Raw genomic sequence first — 17971 nt, 5'->3', positions numbered from 1 at the left:
TGTACATACACATTTGCAGAAGTTCAGTCTGAAAATGTAACTTAGATATTATGTAAATAGCTTCTAAAATGTGTCGTGCTTACAAAAAGGCCCAACCTCAGCTAAATGTTATGGATACAAAATGTGGGTAGCCAAAACACAACCACAATCTCCACCAGGCAACCTTTGTGTGAACTAGGTAGGAAACTAGGTGTGTTGGATAGTACTAACACTATGATCAAATGGTTCATTGAAATGACTGAGTTGATTAAACCCAATTAAATCATCATCAGCAATGGACAGGGACCCAAAGATGCCAATGGCGATCTCACACCGGAAAGCGCAGCGTTGAATGACCTCTGGAGGCTGGAGGGCGTTCACGTTTCTCGAGTTTCACACAAACTTACTTTGTGTTTGTAGAAAAGCAGGGTAGAGATCTCTGCACAATAAGGGATCGGGGAGATCCCTCAGGAATTCTTTTAACAGGGCTGCCACGTCGTGTGGGCTCACTGCGGCGTCTATCGCTGTTTCTGTTCCTCTCTCCCACTCTTCGCGAAGCTGAAAACAAAGACGGCACTCTCAAAAATAAAGAAAGTCCTGAAATATTGATACCTAAATGAATTTTCTTTACTTTGTATAAATAATTGATGTCTTCTATCGCGCTCACCCATAAGGACAAAAATATTTGCTGTCCTGCCAATAAGGTGCGTTTTACCACCGCGTTCCTTCATTCGTTCTACTTTTTGGCTTCATTTCAATGAGAAGCCTAGGTAATTAGAAAGTGATTGGGAATACGTCCTTCCCCAGGAAATATATTTCTCATCAAATAAATTTAAACACTTCCGAACTAAAAGGTTTTGCGAAGTGTTTCGATTTTTAGATGGAAACTACTCTATTGACTGTTGACTTGATTATGGACGGCACATTTAAGGGTCTATACAATTGAATATACGTTTTAGAAACTAGGAACTGCTTGTCTTCACGTCACAATACTTATGAATTCGACGGATTGTAAAAATATGGTGAAAAAGTAACAGGGCCGAGTAGTTCGTAATAATGTAGTGAAAGAAACTTCCAAAGTAGGCACATTAATATTAATCTATGTAGTAATTGGCCAGAAATACTAACAGAGTTCAGTGTGATCGGCCAATCATACGCCTATAAATCTGATTGCACCCCCGAAGTACAGTACTACAGAGAAGTTTGTAATAAATTCCCGCCAATGTGGGTCAACGATGCGAATCGATTGCAACCAATTCGATTGAAAACATCTAATTTTGTCGGTCAATGTTTAAAGGTAGAGACAGACTGTTCCCATAGCGTAGGTACGTTTTTTGTTGAATTCTGATGACTGCCTGTAGAGTTTAGGGCAGTGAATAATGTCCTCCCAACAGAATTTAAAAGGTGGCCTGGTAAAAATGGTAGCCAATTTCCAAACAAAACTAACTAATGTTATAAGTAGCAAGATATTAATACTTAGTGTAGTGTATAAATAAGTGTGTGGGTACACATAGATGTATATCACACTCTGTTTCTCACTGCCATAGCCCGATAGGATGGCAATAATATCAGAACTCAGTTATCCGCAGTCAGGAAATGCTAACGCCTAGACTAACGAAATAGTCATACCCACATTATGTTACACTATGGGCCTCAGATCCGCAGGAGAATGAGAGTAATCAGCATAGTTCAACGGGGTTCGAGGCTGAAGTTGCAATGGGCCCCCCACATGGATTGAAAAACCGATAGGCGCTTGGACCCCAAGCCCCCCCCCCCCCCCCCCCCCCATCTAGGTGAGAATCATTAATTGAGGCGGCGCAAGACCGCGGCGTGTGGAAGTCTATTGTCCAGCTGTGGATGTCGCTGTCGATGACGCTGACGATGCAGTTGATCATAATGATGATACGTCTGGACGTTGTGTCAGTCTGTCTTTACCTTTATTCTTATTGCGCGTGTTTGAGCGCCCGCCCGGTTCGTAAACTCGCCTTGGCTAGATTAGCAGCTTTATATTTTCTGTCATAGCAACAGTTTTGGAATGAGTGTTTTGCAAAATCAAGTTCACATTGGTCTTACTTTGTTTCGTGAATTTGTAAATCTCAAGTTTCGTGCAGTTTGCTGTGTGTGCGTGCATCTATTTCTGTTGTTAGCTGTTTACCATCGTCATCCGAATGGTTATGCATGATCATTTATAACTTTGTGATTTTAAATTTCAGTTTTCTGCTTCTCTGACCGTACATATTACCATTTTGTTGAATTATGCTAGATTTTTTAGGGTTCCGTACTTCAAAAGGAGTAAAGGAACCCTTATAGAATCACTTCGTTTTGTCTGTCTGTCGTGCTGTCAAGGGGATCAATTGATTTCCCCGAATTGACAGACACGATGACCGATGGATAGAGAGAGAAAAAGACAGACAGTCAGACAATGAAGTGATGCTATAAGCGTTTATTGTTTTCTTTTGAGGTATGGAATCCTATAAATTCTACAAAAATTGTCCCTGCCGCTTTGCGATTAGATTGCCCCAGCGGCAGTAGCCTGCTAGCGACAAAATGTCCCCACTTGCTGCAACGCGGGCCGATGACCACAGCGGATACAACCCTTCCACAACTTATGGCCCCACCAACCTCTCGGTTATAAGGGCCGAATCGCGGGAGAGCCCCCCGGTACTTGCTCCGGGCGTTTTTGGCGTGTCCACGGTAGATAATAATTGTATCTCACCTGTCTAACCCTTTTTTTCGAGGATGATACTCGGAAAAGTCCTAGCGTGTGGAGCCCGTGCCTTCTCAAGTGCGTCAGACAGGCGGACACTATCGAAGGCACCTTGGGCCCACCACCTCCTTCCTCCAACCCTGACCAACCCCATTCACCGGAGTCACAGGATTCACTCTGAAATTAAAGACAATTACATATATAAATTTAGGAATATATTATTTGCTAATCCATACTAATATTATAAATGCGAAAGTGTGTCTGTCTGTCTGTGCCTATCGTATATTAGATTTACCACCAACCTAAAGCTAATTGAATTATGAAAGAACCTGCAGTTAATGACTAATACTTCAAGACGTCACTTGCATGAAACACTTGCTTTGATTTGTAGGTAAACAGACGTAAAATTTTTATTACGTGTAAATCACTCCCGTCGAGAACGTAAGCCATTTCTGCCTCGCTACAGTATCGAAGACGATGACCATAAAATACTGCACTAATTACTTTTATCAGAAACCAACATAAACTAGTAGGAAAATCGTCTAAAGTTCTATCGCTGTGTGGTAAACTTTAAGTATTGTATAAGTGGTAATTTGAAAACTTAAAAAAATATATAGCGAGCAAACGAGCAGGCTGGTCACCGGATGTTAAGTGGTTACCGCCACCCAGAGGAACCGGCAATGCGTTGAAAGAAAAGCAAGAAAGAAAATCTGTTTATTTGGTACCACAATAAGATCACACTAATATTATAAAGGCGAAAGTTTGTATGTGTGTGTGTGTGTGTGTGTATGTTTGTTACTCCTTCACGCAAAAACTACTGGACGGATTGGGCTAAAATTTAGAATGGAGATAGATTATACTCTGGATTAGCACATAGGCTACTTTTTATCCCGGAAAATCAAAGAGTTCCCACGGGATTTTTAAAAGACTACATCCACGCGAACGAAGTCGCGGGCATCAGCTAGTAACATATACTATAAACTTAAAATAAGATGAGATGCGTGGTGTGTGGTACCAAAATGGACTCCACTCAGCATTTGCTGCGCCTGTGTCAGGAATTGGCTGTTGCCGGCCTTTCCAGAATTTGCTGGGCTTCCCCTGGAATAACCCCAGTCCCCATGTTGTAATCTAGTGGGAACACCACCGAAAGAGTAGGTACTGGGGTGCTCCGGCCCAAAGATGGTAGCAATACTCCCTTTTCTGAATAAATTTCAATTTCAACTTCTCTTTGATCCGTTTTTCAATTCGATGGTAGAGTATTACTATAAAGTACAAACAGACATACTTCTTTAGAATAGTGAAATCTGTGCATAATTCTAAAATTTCCTTGAAAAGAATCAGTAGTTCAAGGACGTACATAAGCACAGAGGCTTGGCCAGCGCGTTGCTGGCCAAACCTATATAAGTATAGCAAGCCTTCCAAAATGGCCCGTCTATTTCAGTCCCGTAGATGTAGGGATGGGCCGGACGCGTCATCCGATAAAATTATCGTGGCCTTAATGAAACCAGCCGTAAGGCCGCCCAGGTAACCAGATATCTGTGACGTCGGTGTGACGTCGGCCTACGTCAAATTTGACCTATTGGGCCCGATCTGTTTCAATGGTTTAATGAACACGTATTAAAACTTTGACGGACTTTATAGTTTCTGGCCAACAAATACGAACCATAAAGAAGGGATCTGATTCGCCTCCCGTATCGTCACGTCACATTATGATGACCACGATCGCTTAGCCTGGAGTACTAATATGAACAGAAATCTTCATGTGGGTGGGTGGATTCAGATTACCTACTTAGATATACACAAAATCAGGTGAGCATCGTCCAAAGCAAGCCGGGATACAGTGGTGATTTTCTGTGCAACTTATTTCAGTCATAAAAACCCACTCTGACTCTCCTTATTTCCTCAATATAATAAGTAGGTATGTAATAAGTAAGTAAGCTCTAAAATGGATGACAAGTTTTAACTTATGACAAGTCTCAGATCTTAATAAAAGGATTTTAACAAAATCCCTTCCCTAAGATCTTAAGTTTAACGTGGCTATGGTAAAAACGTTTATTCGTTAAAAATCCCAATCGTTCTGAACAAAAATCATCAACAGAACTACTGGGATTTTTTTCTCACGAAGCCCTAGCCACAGGCTATAGACTCCATAGAGTACAAAGAGATTTAGCATTCCAGTAAGAAGGTACAACCGTTCACACTTTGAGATGTAATACGAGTAGAGAGTCCAAAGTTAAGGATGCCGTAATGATCACTGGCCTTCGTTAGAAGAAGCCATCCTAAGAAAAGGAAATATTTGATAAAGCTTCATCCTCATAATACCATCAGAAATCGAAGTCCAGCCTAAACATCCAAGAAGAAGAAATTGTTTATGTGGTTTACTGCATCCTCATGCAGTCTTCCATCAGGCAAGATCCATTCAGCACAAACCAGTGTAAACAATTCTTGCAGCCATCTGCGCCCGTGTTTTACGTTAGCGATCCTCCTCGCTGTCGTCACGTTCATAACAAACTGACTTTAAATAATAATTTTAGACGCCATTAAGATGATTTATTAGTGAGCTGTTACGTGTATAAGACAGATAAGAACTTTAGATGAAACCATCATAATCCTACTAATATTATAAACGCGAAAGTTTGTATGTATGTATGGATGTTTGTTACTCTTTCACGCAAAAGCTACTGGACAGATTTAGCTAAAATTTGGAATAGAGATAGATTATACCCTGGATTAACACACAGACTACATTTTATCCCGAAAAATCAATGAGTTCCCATGGGATTTTTAAAAACCTATTTCATAGGTTATTATAACATCTTAATATCCTTACTAACCTTTATAACATCACAAAAAAAATTATTAAAGTGTGTTTTAATTTTCACAGAAAGATAACTATACCAAGTGGGGTATCATATGAAAGGGCTTTACTTGTACAATCTAAAACAGATTTTTATTAGAGTACGGAGCCCTCAGTGCGCGAGTCTGACTCGCACTTGGCCGGTTTTTTTTTACGACTGTTACTGAACTGTTACGACTCATTTCCGTGTTCCGAAACTATAATGCGATTTGCGCAATCCCACGTTGTACACGTTGGCGATGCAATCAAACTTCTTAGTATTGAAAAAAAATTGGTTGTCTGTAAAGTCGGTTTACTGACGATAGTTGAACGTGACAACAAAGGCCGATTGTGCTTCTTTGTCGCTCGTTCCGCGCTCTCGCTTGCACTTCAAGCCTTACATGGAACGCCTCAGAGCGAGGTAACGCCGCATGAGTCATGTTTTTTCGTGCGTGCAGCCGGCTCTATCGAATTATAAGACGTTGTCACGTCAAAAACTTCAATGCATTGTTAAAAATTTTGATTTCAATATACCTAAAAAATGCTTAATAAAGATTGAAATCAAAATTTTGCGTTTTGCGTTTTACAGAAAATCTAACTAGATAAAGTTGTCGGCCTGTCTCTCTTATGTTTCATGCCCCGAGGTCTGTCACGTAGAGATTTTCCTCCTTACAGATTGAAGAAAAACTGTATACAGTCAGTCGACGGGCTCGGAGACACAGGCACAGGTCGAGTCACAGGGAAAGACGGGAGGAAGATCATACTATACCGACCGGCAGAAGTAGAAGCAAATGGGCAGAATTTGGCTGAACAAACTTCAATACTTTTGCTTAGTAATGGATCAGTCGTTCAGTTATGTAGGAAGGTACTACGACTATAAAGTTAGCTCATCTATAAACATCAAGTGGCGTAACTCCACTGTGTGTATTTACGCTCTAGTATTATGCATAACTACATTTGGTTTCAGCCTATACAAATTGTAGCTAAATGGTGAAATAATTTCCAAGCAGTCTAGCTCTAGTTTTCAATGTTCATATTATCTATCCAGCAAACGCATTATAATTTATACCGGCTTCCCACGGTACATAGTTCTGTGGATTATCACGCACGGCCAGACGACCGCGAATATTCAAGCACCGTGCACAAAGCTCTTCCAAATCTGTGTGGGTCTTGAAATTCGAGGCCATTTTGAAGTTACTGTTAATACTACATCGCAGTGGATGTATCTGCCTATGCTACCATGGACGATACCCTTTCCATTGTGCGTCGGTGTCAGTTGGTCCGCATCCGTCCGCAATATCACGCACCGTGGGAAGCGAGTATTACGCGTGTGTTTTGCAGATATGACACGCAGTAATCGGCCGATGTTTGATCGTACATCAAACCGATGACAGCGAGCGCTCGATATGATTTGTGAGTTGTATGATGGTTGTATGATTTAGTAGCAAACTGGAGGACTGAAGTATGAAATGTTTGTCGGGAATTAAATCGAGCACTTGTGCTAGAAATCTGTTTAATATATAGCCCAAACAGCTGGATGTATGTTGAAGAGCACCTATACTTTCTAATAACTAAACTATCCAATATCTATGCATAGATGTATATGTAGATTCTACTTATTCATATTTCATACCACCCTTACCTACTAATATTATAATGCAAAAGTGTGTATATCTGTCTGCTACCTTTTCACGACCCGTCCGACGACGTTTAACGATTTTGAAGATATTTGGTACAGATAGGTAGGTATAGCTTGCGTCCCGCGGTTGGACATACCTAATAATATAGGCTAATCTTGGTCCCGAAAAATTGAAGAATTACCAAGGGATTTTTAAAGACTTAAATCTACGCGGAATCTATGAAGTCGCGGGCATCAGCTACTCAAAGTATTATTATAAATGCGAAACTGTTTTTGTTTGAAAATTAGTTTTGGAGCTTTATTCGCGGAGATTATCTCGCTCGCGCGCTATTTAGCGTCTTAGCTCGTGACGCGCTACGTCACGCGTTCTTACGGTAATAAAGCGGGATTGAATGTAATAATTGTTATCAAACATTGTGAGATTTTGTTTCGTGATTTTTCACAGGCTATATCTGCCTAGGTATTTTAAATGGTAGCAAGTGTTACATTTATATGATAAGGCTTTTCACGTGAATTTTCATATTCTACTTGTGAAATGGTAGAGCATTGTTGGAAAGATGGCAGGAAGTGGGTGGGTGAGGAACATGGAGAACTGTGTGCGGTGGCGTACGCCCACCACATATAGTCTTCCGTCGGGACAGTGTTGGTTGTTGTCCTCCAACCAACCTGCTCATAGACCACCGACTGATCGCATGATAAGGCAACCCCTCAAAAAAAAATCAGTATACATTTGGCAATAATGACTGAATACAATTTCGTGCAAATTTTAGACTTTAGAGTATTTTAAGCACCTGCAAACTGACCATTTACATTTGAGTGCCGGTTTTACCTTCGACTACTGTTTTTATTAGGCACGAAACCAAAACAAAGCGAGACATTGTTTACGAGCGGAGCTAGTTACATGTTCTACAGAAGTTAGGCGCCGGTGCAAAGGCGCGCCGTGCGTGTGACGTGAACAACTGACATTTTGCTTCTAAGAGCCTGCCGACGATTTATAAAAGGTGTTAGACGAGTGGCCCGACGTCTCAACATAAGCATACTAGCCTACCTGTTAGAGATGTTGCACTGCTGCTCAAGACGATATTGCCTATGCCATGTACAGTCGAGGACCGTAAGTCATTTGGCACGTGGCACGGTTATGCACATGCGTTAGGTCCGTATGTGTGGCGTATCTATAGAAAAAGGTCATAAGTGCGACAGGTTTTTGATGCAATAATTTCGCGGCATTGCTACTCGAATTTTGAGGTCGACTGTACCTATATGAAACCTCGAATAAACATTTTTCTATTTCTATATTTTCTCCTATTTCTAGATATTGTCCGTCGATTATTTCAGTAACTGTTCAAGCTATCGGAGTGAAAGGTAAAGTTGTATATATTAGAGCCCCAAGTGCCCCAACATCATAGAAAAAAAAAAATGAAAATTAAGTTGAATTTAATTTAAAAAGGGGGAAAATCGGGGTTTTTCAAATTAATATAATACCGAGTTGAATATCATATTATGAAAGGGCTTCACTTGTACATTTCAAATTTTTGATTTTTCATGCAAAATGTCGAAAAAAAATTCTAACTAACGTGGTATTATAACATATAAACAATTACAGCACAGCATATAAAATAAACGTTTTTTAGGGTTCCGTACCTCAAAAGGAATTAACGGAACCCTTATAGGATCACTTCGTTGTCTGTCTGTCTGTCTGTCCGTCCGTCCGACCGTCCGTCCGTCCGTCATTACAATAGTGTTAAAGAGAAACAGATTTTTATGCATAATAGTTTTTGATTTATCGTGCAAAATGTCGGAAAAAATACCCGAGTACGGAATCCTCGGTGAGCGAGCGTGGCTCACACTTGGCCGTTTTTTTTAAGACTTTCACTGAGCTCTCACTAAGAAAGTAATTTCGGAAATTCCACCCGAACGAAACTGAGCTAGGTTAGGTAACCTAGCTGCAACTAAAATGTACCTAGGTATAATTGAGTCGTACAATTAACCGACAAGCTGCAAATTCCCAATCACATTTGTCCCAATGGTGGATAGGTCCAGGTGCACTCACCATTACGTGGCTTGGCGTGCGGACGCGAACTATTTCCACACCCAACGCCGCATGCCAAATCGTCTCACCGGCCACTTTCTCAAGACCTCTTATTTCTTTTCCCACTCGATGAAACCCAGACATCTCTCCAATCTGTAGGCTTTGTTCACAACGAAACCCAGACATCTCTCGAATCTGTAGGCTTTGTTCACAACGAAACCCAGACATCCCTCAAATCTGTAGGCTTTGTTCACAACGAAACCCAGACATCCCTCAAATCTGTAGGCTTTGTTCACAACGAAACCCAGGCATCTCTCGAATCTGTAGGCTTTGTTCACAACGAAACGCAGACATCCCTCACATCTGTAGGCTTTGTTCACAACGAAACCCAGGCATCTCTCGAATCTGTAGGCTTTGTTCACAACGAAACGCAGACATCCCTCACATCTGTAGGCTTTGTTCACAACGAAACCCAGGCATCTCTCGAATCTGTAGGCTTTGTTCACAACGAAACGCAGACATCCCTCAAATCTGTAGGCTTTGTTTACAACGAAACCCAGACATCTCTCGAATCTGTAGGCTTTGTTCACAACGAAACGCAGACCTCCCTCAAATCTGTAGGCTTTGTTCACAACGAAACCCAGACATCCCTCAAATCAGTGGGTTTTGTTCAAAATTAAATCCAGGTATCCCATGAAGTGATACTAAATAATTGCTTAAAATGTTTCCAAGTTTCCACGACCCTTGTCGATGGTATATTCAAAGTTACGCGGGCTGAAATATTTACATAAATTTTGAATGTGGAATGTGGAAAGTATACATTTTTACGGAAATCTAGCAAACCACAGGCAGTATTTACTTAGTCTCTAAACGTGTCGTAAAATTTGAGCTTAGGCACAGAAATCTAGAAAACCATAGATACAGATATCAACTTACATACACAATTTAATTATGTTTGATTAGATTTTATTTCAATGAGATCAAAACTTCGTTGTATGAAGCTCGCTGCACATAAACTCTTCTTTACTAGCCGCTCACTCAAATAGGAACTGCGTCGACTAGACGCTGATTTGCGGCTCACAGACGCTGCACCATAACTGTGAGCTCAGTGTGAACATAGCCTTAGGGCTCAAGTTACACTGGCCGCTTACCAGACTAGGTATTATGACGCTACGATAATTTATGACTACCTGTTAGTGTAATATCGAAGCTATCAAGATTTCTCATATATTCTTTAGTGCTATTATATAAATAGGATGTATATTTCTGATATAGTAAACAATTGATAGAAACACGAAAATGACAGGCCTATGCTATCCTTTCCCCCCAAACAATATTTTTAAATAACACCCCTCTTTTTGGGTCGGGGGTTCAAAATACCACCATATCAGACCTGCCGATTTAGTTTAGAGCCTTTCCATAATCTTTGTTTTATAAGTGTACCTACTATTATTTTAAAAGCAAAATATAGGAGTGACCTGTCAATTTCCATAGGGCCCTTCTACAGTACTAGAACGATGTCGGGCCTCAATATCGTCCCATGTGAATTCCTACGATGCGTTATGCGTCGTCGAAGAATTTTACGATGCGACGTCGCACCACAAGTACAATGAAAGGACCCATTACGTGCCATTACCATTGTTACTTAGATATAGTCAAAGGCCGTAAGTAGTTTTGCACCATTCGCGTAGCACGATAATGCACATGCATTAGGTGTGTGTGACATGTTTATGAAAAAAGGTCAAAAGTGCGACAGGTTTTTGATACAACAGTTTTGCGAAATTGCTACTCCAATTCTGAGGCTAACCGTACCTACTGTTATTTCAAGAGCAAAGTATAGGATTGATGAAAAAGCGGTATACCCACATCATCAGCCTTTTCAATTGCACTAAGGGACGCCAACGAAGCCCGGGAGCCCCCGTGCCTGCGCAGCGCCCTCTCCGTCTCCACGCACTGAGACAGCGGGACCCCAAACACGTTGCCGGTGGGTTCTGCACAAGAAAAAACATTAAATTGATTAATAAGGTGGAATAGATGTCGCCCGTCCGTCTAGCAAGGGGTCTGCCAACGCAGCGTTTTCCGGCGCGAGGTTGCCATACAACGATACGAGTATCCTCTTGGAATGAGAAGAACAACCACGCTGGCCATGTACGAACTAGCATATAGAGTACCTTTGAGAACATTATGGAGAACTCTCAGGCATCTAGGTTTCCTCAGATTGATTTCCTTCACCGTTAAAGCAAGTGATATAATAATTACTTTGGCGGCTAACTTGTTTTCTTATAGAGGTTTTTGTGTCGGGGGTTTTTTTTAATTTTGAATTATTTTGAAAATAAAATACAGTCTATGTTACTCAGGAATTTTATAGCTTTCTACTGGTGAAAGAATTTACAAAATCGGTTCAGCAGTTCCACAGATTACTTCCTATTAACAAACTTACAAACTTTACCTCTTTATAATATTAGTATAAAAGTAGATACCATAGGAGAGAGGAGTATAGAAGTAAATACCATAGGAGAGAAATGTAGGTAGTGCCATTTCCCCATAGCAGGTCAACACGCCGCGAATAGCCCGCCCAGAATAGCACGGCCTTTACACCGCTATCGGGACGTGGAAATAGCTCTCGAGTGTCTGTCTGTAAGTCACGGTAAATCATTGCATTTTTTAATAACTATTTTAGGGTTCTGTACCTCAAAAGTAAAAACGGAAGCCTTATAGGATCACTTTGTTGTCTGTCTGTCTGTCTGTCCATCTGTCCGTCTGTCGTGTCTGTCAAGAAAACCTATAGAGTACCTACCTACCTACCTACTACAAAGCGTAAAAACTTTTTGACGACCACCCTGGAGCAATGGTGAGCGCTGGGATCTTATAAGTGTGAGGTCCCGGGTTCAATACCCGGTGGAGGCACTTTGGGAATTTATATTTTCTAAATTATCCCTGGTCTCGTCTGGTATAAAAGTACCAAGAACAATTTCCAAGTCTTTAACTACACCGATTATTCATGCAAAAAATCACGTCGATCCGTTGCTCCGACGCGGCGTGAGTGAAGGACATACCAACAGTCAAACACACTTTTGCATATACATAAGTTTAAGTGCTATTATGGGTAGGTAGTGATTATTTTCTTGAACGTTTCAAATACCTAACCCACCCCACGCGTGACCTAAAAACGTGGACACAAAAGCGCAATTATAGTACTCATTGAAACCACTAATTACTTCTTAATAACTTTCAGGGTATTCAATGAGGAGTTTTAAAACGCGAATGTGAGAAGATGGCGCCAACTCACCACTAAACCAAATCGTAACCCAAATAAATACAATTGACTCATTTGACATGTGCGATGCGTGACCCAAATATTTTGGATAAGGAAAAATAAAAATGGAAAAATACAAAATAAATCTTAGTCATTTTAATAACAAGACGAAATAACGCCTAAGCGCAAATGTCCTTTGTCCTAATAGGCAAATTCTTGCAGATTCTTTCCAGACATAAAAATAGGTACATAATAGATAAAACCCTGTATTTTTTTTTGTTTCATAAAATATCGCGATAAACTATTACGATAGGTTTATACCTCCCTAGTACCTAGGTACTAACTACTAGCGTTTGACAAAATACGGTGAAATCACTGAAAAGCTATTTTATAATGGATTCTCGGGAATGTTATCTTCGGAGAATCAATCAACGTGCGATTTAGAGCTCTGGCGTTGCCGCCAAATTCATGTAAACACAACTTTGACTAACTACACTACGGCGATAGTGCTGAAAATTGACTTCTGTTTTTCAATGTGTATTTACAACCACTGTGTATTTTATTAAAGTAGAGTCAAAAATAAAAAACCGGCCAAGCGCGAGTCAGACTCGCGCACTGAGGGTTCCGTACTCGGGTATTTTTTCCAACATTTTGCACGATAAATCAAAAACTACATAAAAATTTGTTTTATGATGTACACTGTACAGGTAAAGTCCTTTCATATGATACCCCCTTGGTATAAATGTCTTATTTTTTAAATTGAAACACATTTTAATTTTTTTTAAACGATGTAACCACAAATTCAAGGTTTTCAGATTTATTCCTGTAGTTGTGCTATAAGACCTACCTACCTACCAAATTTCATGATTCTAGGTCAACGGGAAGTACCCTATAGGTTTCGTGACAGACACGACGGCCGGACGGACGGACAGACAGACACACAGACAGACAACGAAGTGATCCTATAAGGGTTCCGTTTTTCCTTTTGAGGTACGGAACCCTAAAAACCGGTCAAGTGCGAGTCAGGCCTCGCTCTTTTAGGTTTCCTTTAGTTTTTTTTAGTTTTTACCTGTGTCTACAGCTAAAAGAAATGCAGACGGGACAAAATGAGTGTAGCTACTGCAATTTAAAAACACTAAAACTTTTATAGCATTTATTTATAAAACGAATTATGTTAGCAGTTAAAAAAGCTATGTTAAAAGTATACTGTAAATCAAGTTAATACATAATAGGCCTAGTCTATATAATTAAAAAAAAAAAATTGAAAATCCGGCTTTTTACGCGGTTTTAAATTAAGTAGGTATGTCGGTCCTTTTCTTCTATACTAATAAATAAAATTGAAGTGTCTGTCTGTAATTTCGAAATAACTACCGCATATTAAGGTCATATGGTTATTTGAACGATACCATAACTGAATCACACGTTTTTAAAATTTTTGTCTGTCTGTCTGTCTATCTGTCTGTCTGTCTGTCTGTCTGTTTGAAAAGGCTAATCTTGGGAACGGCTGAACCGATTTTGACGGGATTTTCACAGACAAGTAGAGAATTGACCAGGGAGTAACATAGGCTACTTTTTTAACCGACTTTCAAAAAGGGAGTTGTGTTTTTCTACCTATGTACACCGAAATCACCGAGATTTCTGAACCGATCTCCCTCTATCGATTAAAAAGGAAATCACGCAAATGCGTGATTTCTTTTTTAATCGATAGAGGAACATTTTGTTTTGGACATTGTTTCATAAAAAATTTGGAGTCCAACTCCTCAATCCTGATGCTGCAGGGGATCTGACCAATCCACGCGGGCGAAGCTGCGGGCATCAGCTAGTATTACATATTATTTTGGTAAGAGAAATGTGCGTATACTTTAAAATTTAGTTGCCATCAGAATCAGAATTTCTAACAGTATTGTAAACCTGAATAATCCAATAAGCTCAACTGCTAAAAGAAATATATGAGTCAATTGGTTTTCGAGCCAAGAAAAATTATTCACATTGCATTAATTTACGCTCTAATACCTGACTTCCCTGTATCTAAATATCAGGTAGAAATAAATCTGGTTTTTGGGTCAATTCCAAACACTAATTATATTTTATTTGTTTTTTAGGGTTCCGTACCTCAAAAGTTAAAATGGACCCCTATAGGATCATTTTGTTATCTGTCTGTCTGTCTGACGTGTCTGTCCATCTGTCCGTCTGTCGTGTCTGTCAAGAAAACCTATAGAGTACTTCCCGTTGACCTAGAATCATGAAATTGGCAGGTAGGTTGGTCTTATAGCATAAGTAAAGAGAAAAATTCAAAAGCCAGCCAAAAAATTTATGGTACATCACAAAAAAATATTAAAATATTTTCAAGAAAAAATTAAAAATCTCATTAAACTTACACTTGCAGTGTCTACATAAAAGTGTTACTGAACCCTTTGTGTGCGAGTCCGACTCGCACTTGACCGGTTTTCTTTTTATAAAGTTTGAGATATATAGTACGTGTACTACCAAAGATCAAAATAATGGCGGTAGTTTTCAATTGCGGATGTAAATAAATTCAAAAAGTAAAACATGGCAGCCTTGGACGGTTTTTCTTGCATAAAAATCACTTAGAATCTCTTGGAATAGAATAAAATTAAAGAATAGAACATGGTATATGAGAAAAATAATATTATAGTCCGTCCAATGACGGTCCCTCGATTGACCTTAGTCGGGCTTCGAGACGGAGCCTCCTTGGACAGACTTCTTGCCTAGGTAACATTGTACATGAGTATGTATGTATATTGTATACCTATTTTGTAGGTCTTAGAACAAAAACTTTATGCGAAGTTTAAAAAGATGTTACTAAAATCGCACGTTAAATAGGTATACTTGTGTCAGGTTTATCAGTTTAAACTTTAAATCGAATCAAGGTTTTTTAATAATTTGTGCAGCGAGAATGTTATGTTTCCAGATCCTTTCGCAATATGTATAAAGATATGTATTCTATAAAATTTATATAGTATGATATAAAATAAAATGATCTTGTTATCTATCAACAAACTGATTGGTCTATTGAATACGTCTCCACTCCGGTTCAGTGAAATCGTACCCTATGAGAGGATTTTCAGAAATCCGATCGAGAAAAGCCAGGGTGGGTCATCTAGTGAAAGCCGAACCACATAAAAGGAAGGGTAAAGAAGTTGGAATGTGTTACCAACCAATTTGTTGGCAGCTGGCAGATCTCTCAATGCAAAAAAACCCTGAGTTCTGTAGTCAATGTCCCAACCCGGCAACAAGTGGACAAAAACCGAGCACTGAGTAAATACACGGGAATTCCAGAGGCGTGGAAGCTGTAGTGAGTGTAGGCGCCATGGCGTACACAAACGTTATATTTAGAGCCGGCTCTTGAGGATTGTCTCTCATCGCGCCAATATATCACGCCGTCACGCGGAAAATGGTCTAGCACATCGATTTTTTTATCAAAAAGGTATAAGCATTGAGACGTAGTCGAAATTCCAAGGACGTACGAAGCGATTTGCTTCCTTGTTTCTAATACCGGTATAAATAAAGCTAATACCAGCTGGACTCAGGTGGCTAGTCGAAGTAAGGCCGACTAGTTTCGAACCCATCAGTGATCCTTTTTCACAGGGGTTTTGCTCACAACGCGACGCGGTTGAGGATCGAAAGCTGCAGTTTTTCCCTCCATTTTCTATATAAGTATCTTCAAGTCTAGGGTGAATAGGTGTCTTCTAGGCAAGCGCGTTCCACCTTTTTCTTCTTTGGGGATGTACAGGTCCATGTACAGATTGCCCTGTATCATTTTGACCGTCTCCGCTCTATTGTTATCGTTCTCAGTTTCATAATTTCGTGCCGATGTTGTGGACGCTATAGGTATATCAGCATTTTCATGACGAATTAGAATAGCTCTCTAAGGGTGTAGATATATTTTCCTAGGTGGATGCCACCGTAGGTGCGACATAAAAATTTCTTTTGTCCAACAAAAGAGGGCGGTAGACTTTTAATGGTAGGCATTTGTATTTAGTGTGGTTTTTCGAAGCAAATGTGAAATTTATCTTTAAATTGATTGTCTACTAGGTTTTTGAAAGACAGGAAATGACCAACCGAGAAGGGTATTCGCGCGCAAATGTAAATAGTAAATACGGAAACCAGTGTCAGGCATAAGAAAAATAAAAAGATGCTAGGACAAAGTACTAGAGAGCTAATGATTTACATCGACGCGAATCTATTATACGTTATCCGAAAAAATACCGCGAACGGACTATCTCAGCGCGCAAAAGCATAATAAAAATGTTTTATAAGTTGTAAATCACGCTGATGTATTCATTAGCTCGCTCTGTCTTGTGTAAGCTTTATTGTCCGCTGGATGTGTTTTGTTTCCATGCAAGAATAACACGCGATCGCGGACACGATTCTCTGGGATTCGTTACACTGGTTTATTGGAGCACTGAGACTGAGCCTTGAGTGTGAGTTTTTGACGTGACAACGTCTTATAATTCGATAGAGCCAGTTGCACGCACGAAAAAACATGACTCATGCGGCGTTACCTCGCTCTGAGGCGTTCCATGTAAGGCTTCAAGTGCAAGCGAGAGCGCGGAACGAGCGACAAAGAAGCACAATCGGCCTTTGTCGTCACGTTCAACTATCGTCAGTAAACCGACTTTACAGACAACCAATTTTTAGGTTAAAAACGTAACAGAAGAGTTTGGATAAAGCTGTTATGGCTAAACGTCGTGATTTGATAACTCTATACTCCAACTTCAAACCAAAGTCTTCGAACAGTCGGTGTTGCCGGTGATGACATACTCGTATCATGCATGCGAGATATGGCCGCTAACTATGAGCCTCATAAGAAAGCTTCAGCGGGCAATGGAGAGAGTTATGCTTGAAGTTTCCCTACGTGATCAAATCAGAAATCGTAGGAGAACCAGAGTAACCAACACAGCTCAACGGGTTGCAAAGCTGAAGAGGCAATGGGCAGGGCACATAGTTAAAAAAAAACTGATAAACTTTATGGTCCCAAAAAGCTGGAATTGCAACGGAAAGTACAGTGTTGGAAGACCCTCCAGTAAGAGGACAGACGACATTCAAAGAGTCGCAGGGAGCCGTGGATTCGGATGGCACAAGACCGTGGCGTGTGGAGGCCTAAGAGACCTATGTCCAGCAGTGGACGTCTATCGGTTGATAATGATGATGATGCTCCATCTCTAGCTTGTGTCTGTTCATCTGTTTGTCCCGATATCCTCTTTCCACCTCCATCATCAGAAACTCTCGATAGTACCAGAGTCTGCCTAACAATTTATTCCGAGGATCGGAAGTAGCCGATCCATTAGCTATACCCATCAATTAGGTACCAATTTCGACAGAATGACAACAAATGAACAAGTGAAACTACTTAATTCAAGTGTAAATTAAAAATTTATAACATCCCGAAAAGTGAAGGTTACAGTAACTAGAAAAGAGCTGATAACTTTCAAACGGCTGTTACCGATTTTCTTGGATTATAACTAAGAACACTCCCGATCAAGCCACCTTTCAAACAAAAA

At 40.1% G+C, this 17971-nt stretch overlaps 1 protein-coding gene across 4 annotated transcripts in view; it reads right to left on the bottom strand.

Annotated features, from left to right (window-relative positions):
• LOC123876295 overlaps window positions 1–17971 on the bottom strand; it is a 57037-nt gene that overhangs the window by 8667 nt on the left and 30399 nt on the right. For all 4 annotated transcript variants that reach the window (XM_045922504.1, XM_045922505.1, XM_045922507.1 and 1 more), the window contains exons 4-6: window positions 11057–11181; window positions 2696–2863; window positions 387–537 (exon numbers count right to left, since the gene is read on the bottom strand). In XM_045922504.1, coding sequence (XP_045778460.1) covers window positions 387–537; window positions 2696–2863; window positions 11057–11181 — 444 coding nt within the window. The remainder of the gene's footprint in view (window positions 1–386; window positions 538–2695; window positions 2864–11056; window positions 11182–17971) is intronic.

Source organism: Maniola jurtina, chromosome 21 (assembly GCF_905333055.1).
Source record: "Maniola jurtina chromosome 21, ilManJurt1.1, whole genome shotgun sequence".
Taxonomy (NCBI): Eukaryota; Metazoa; Arthropoda; class Insecta; order Lepidoptera; family Nymphalidae; genus Maniola; species Maniola jurtina.
This window is presented reverse-complemented; position numbering and strand designations above follow the sequence as displayed.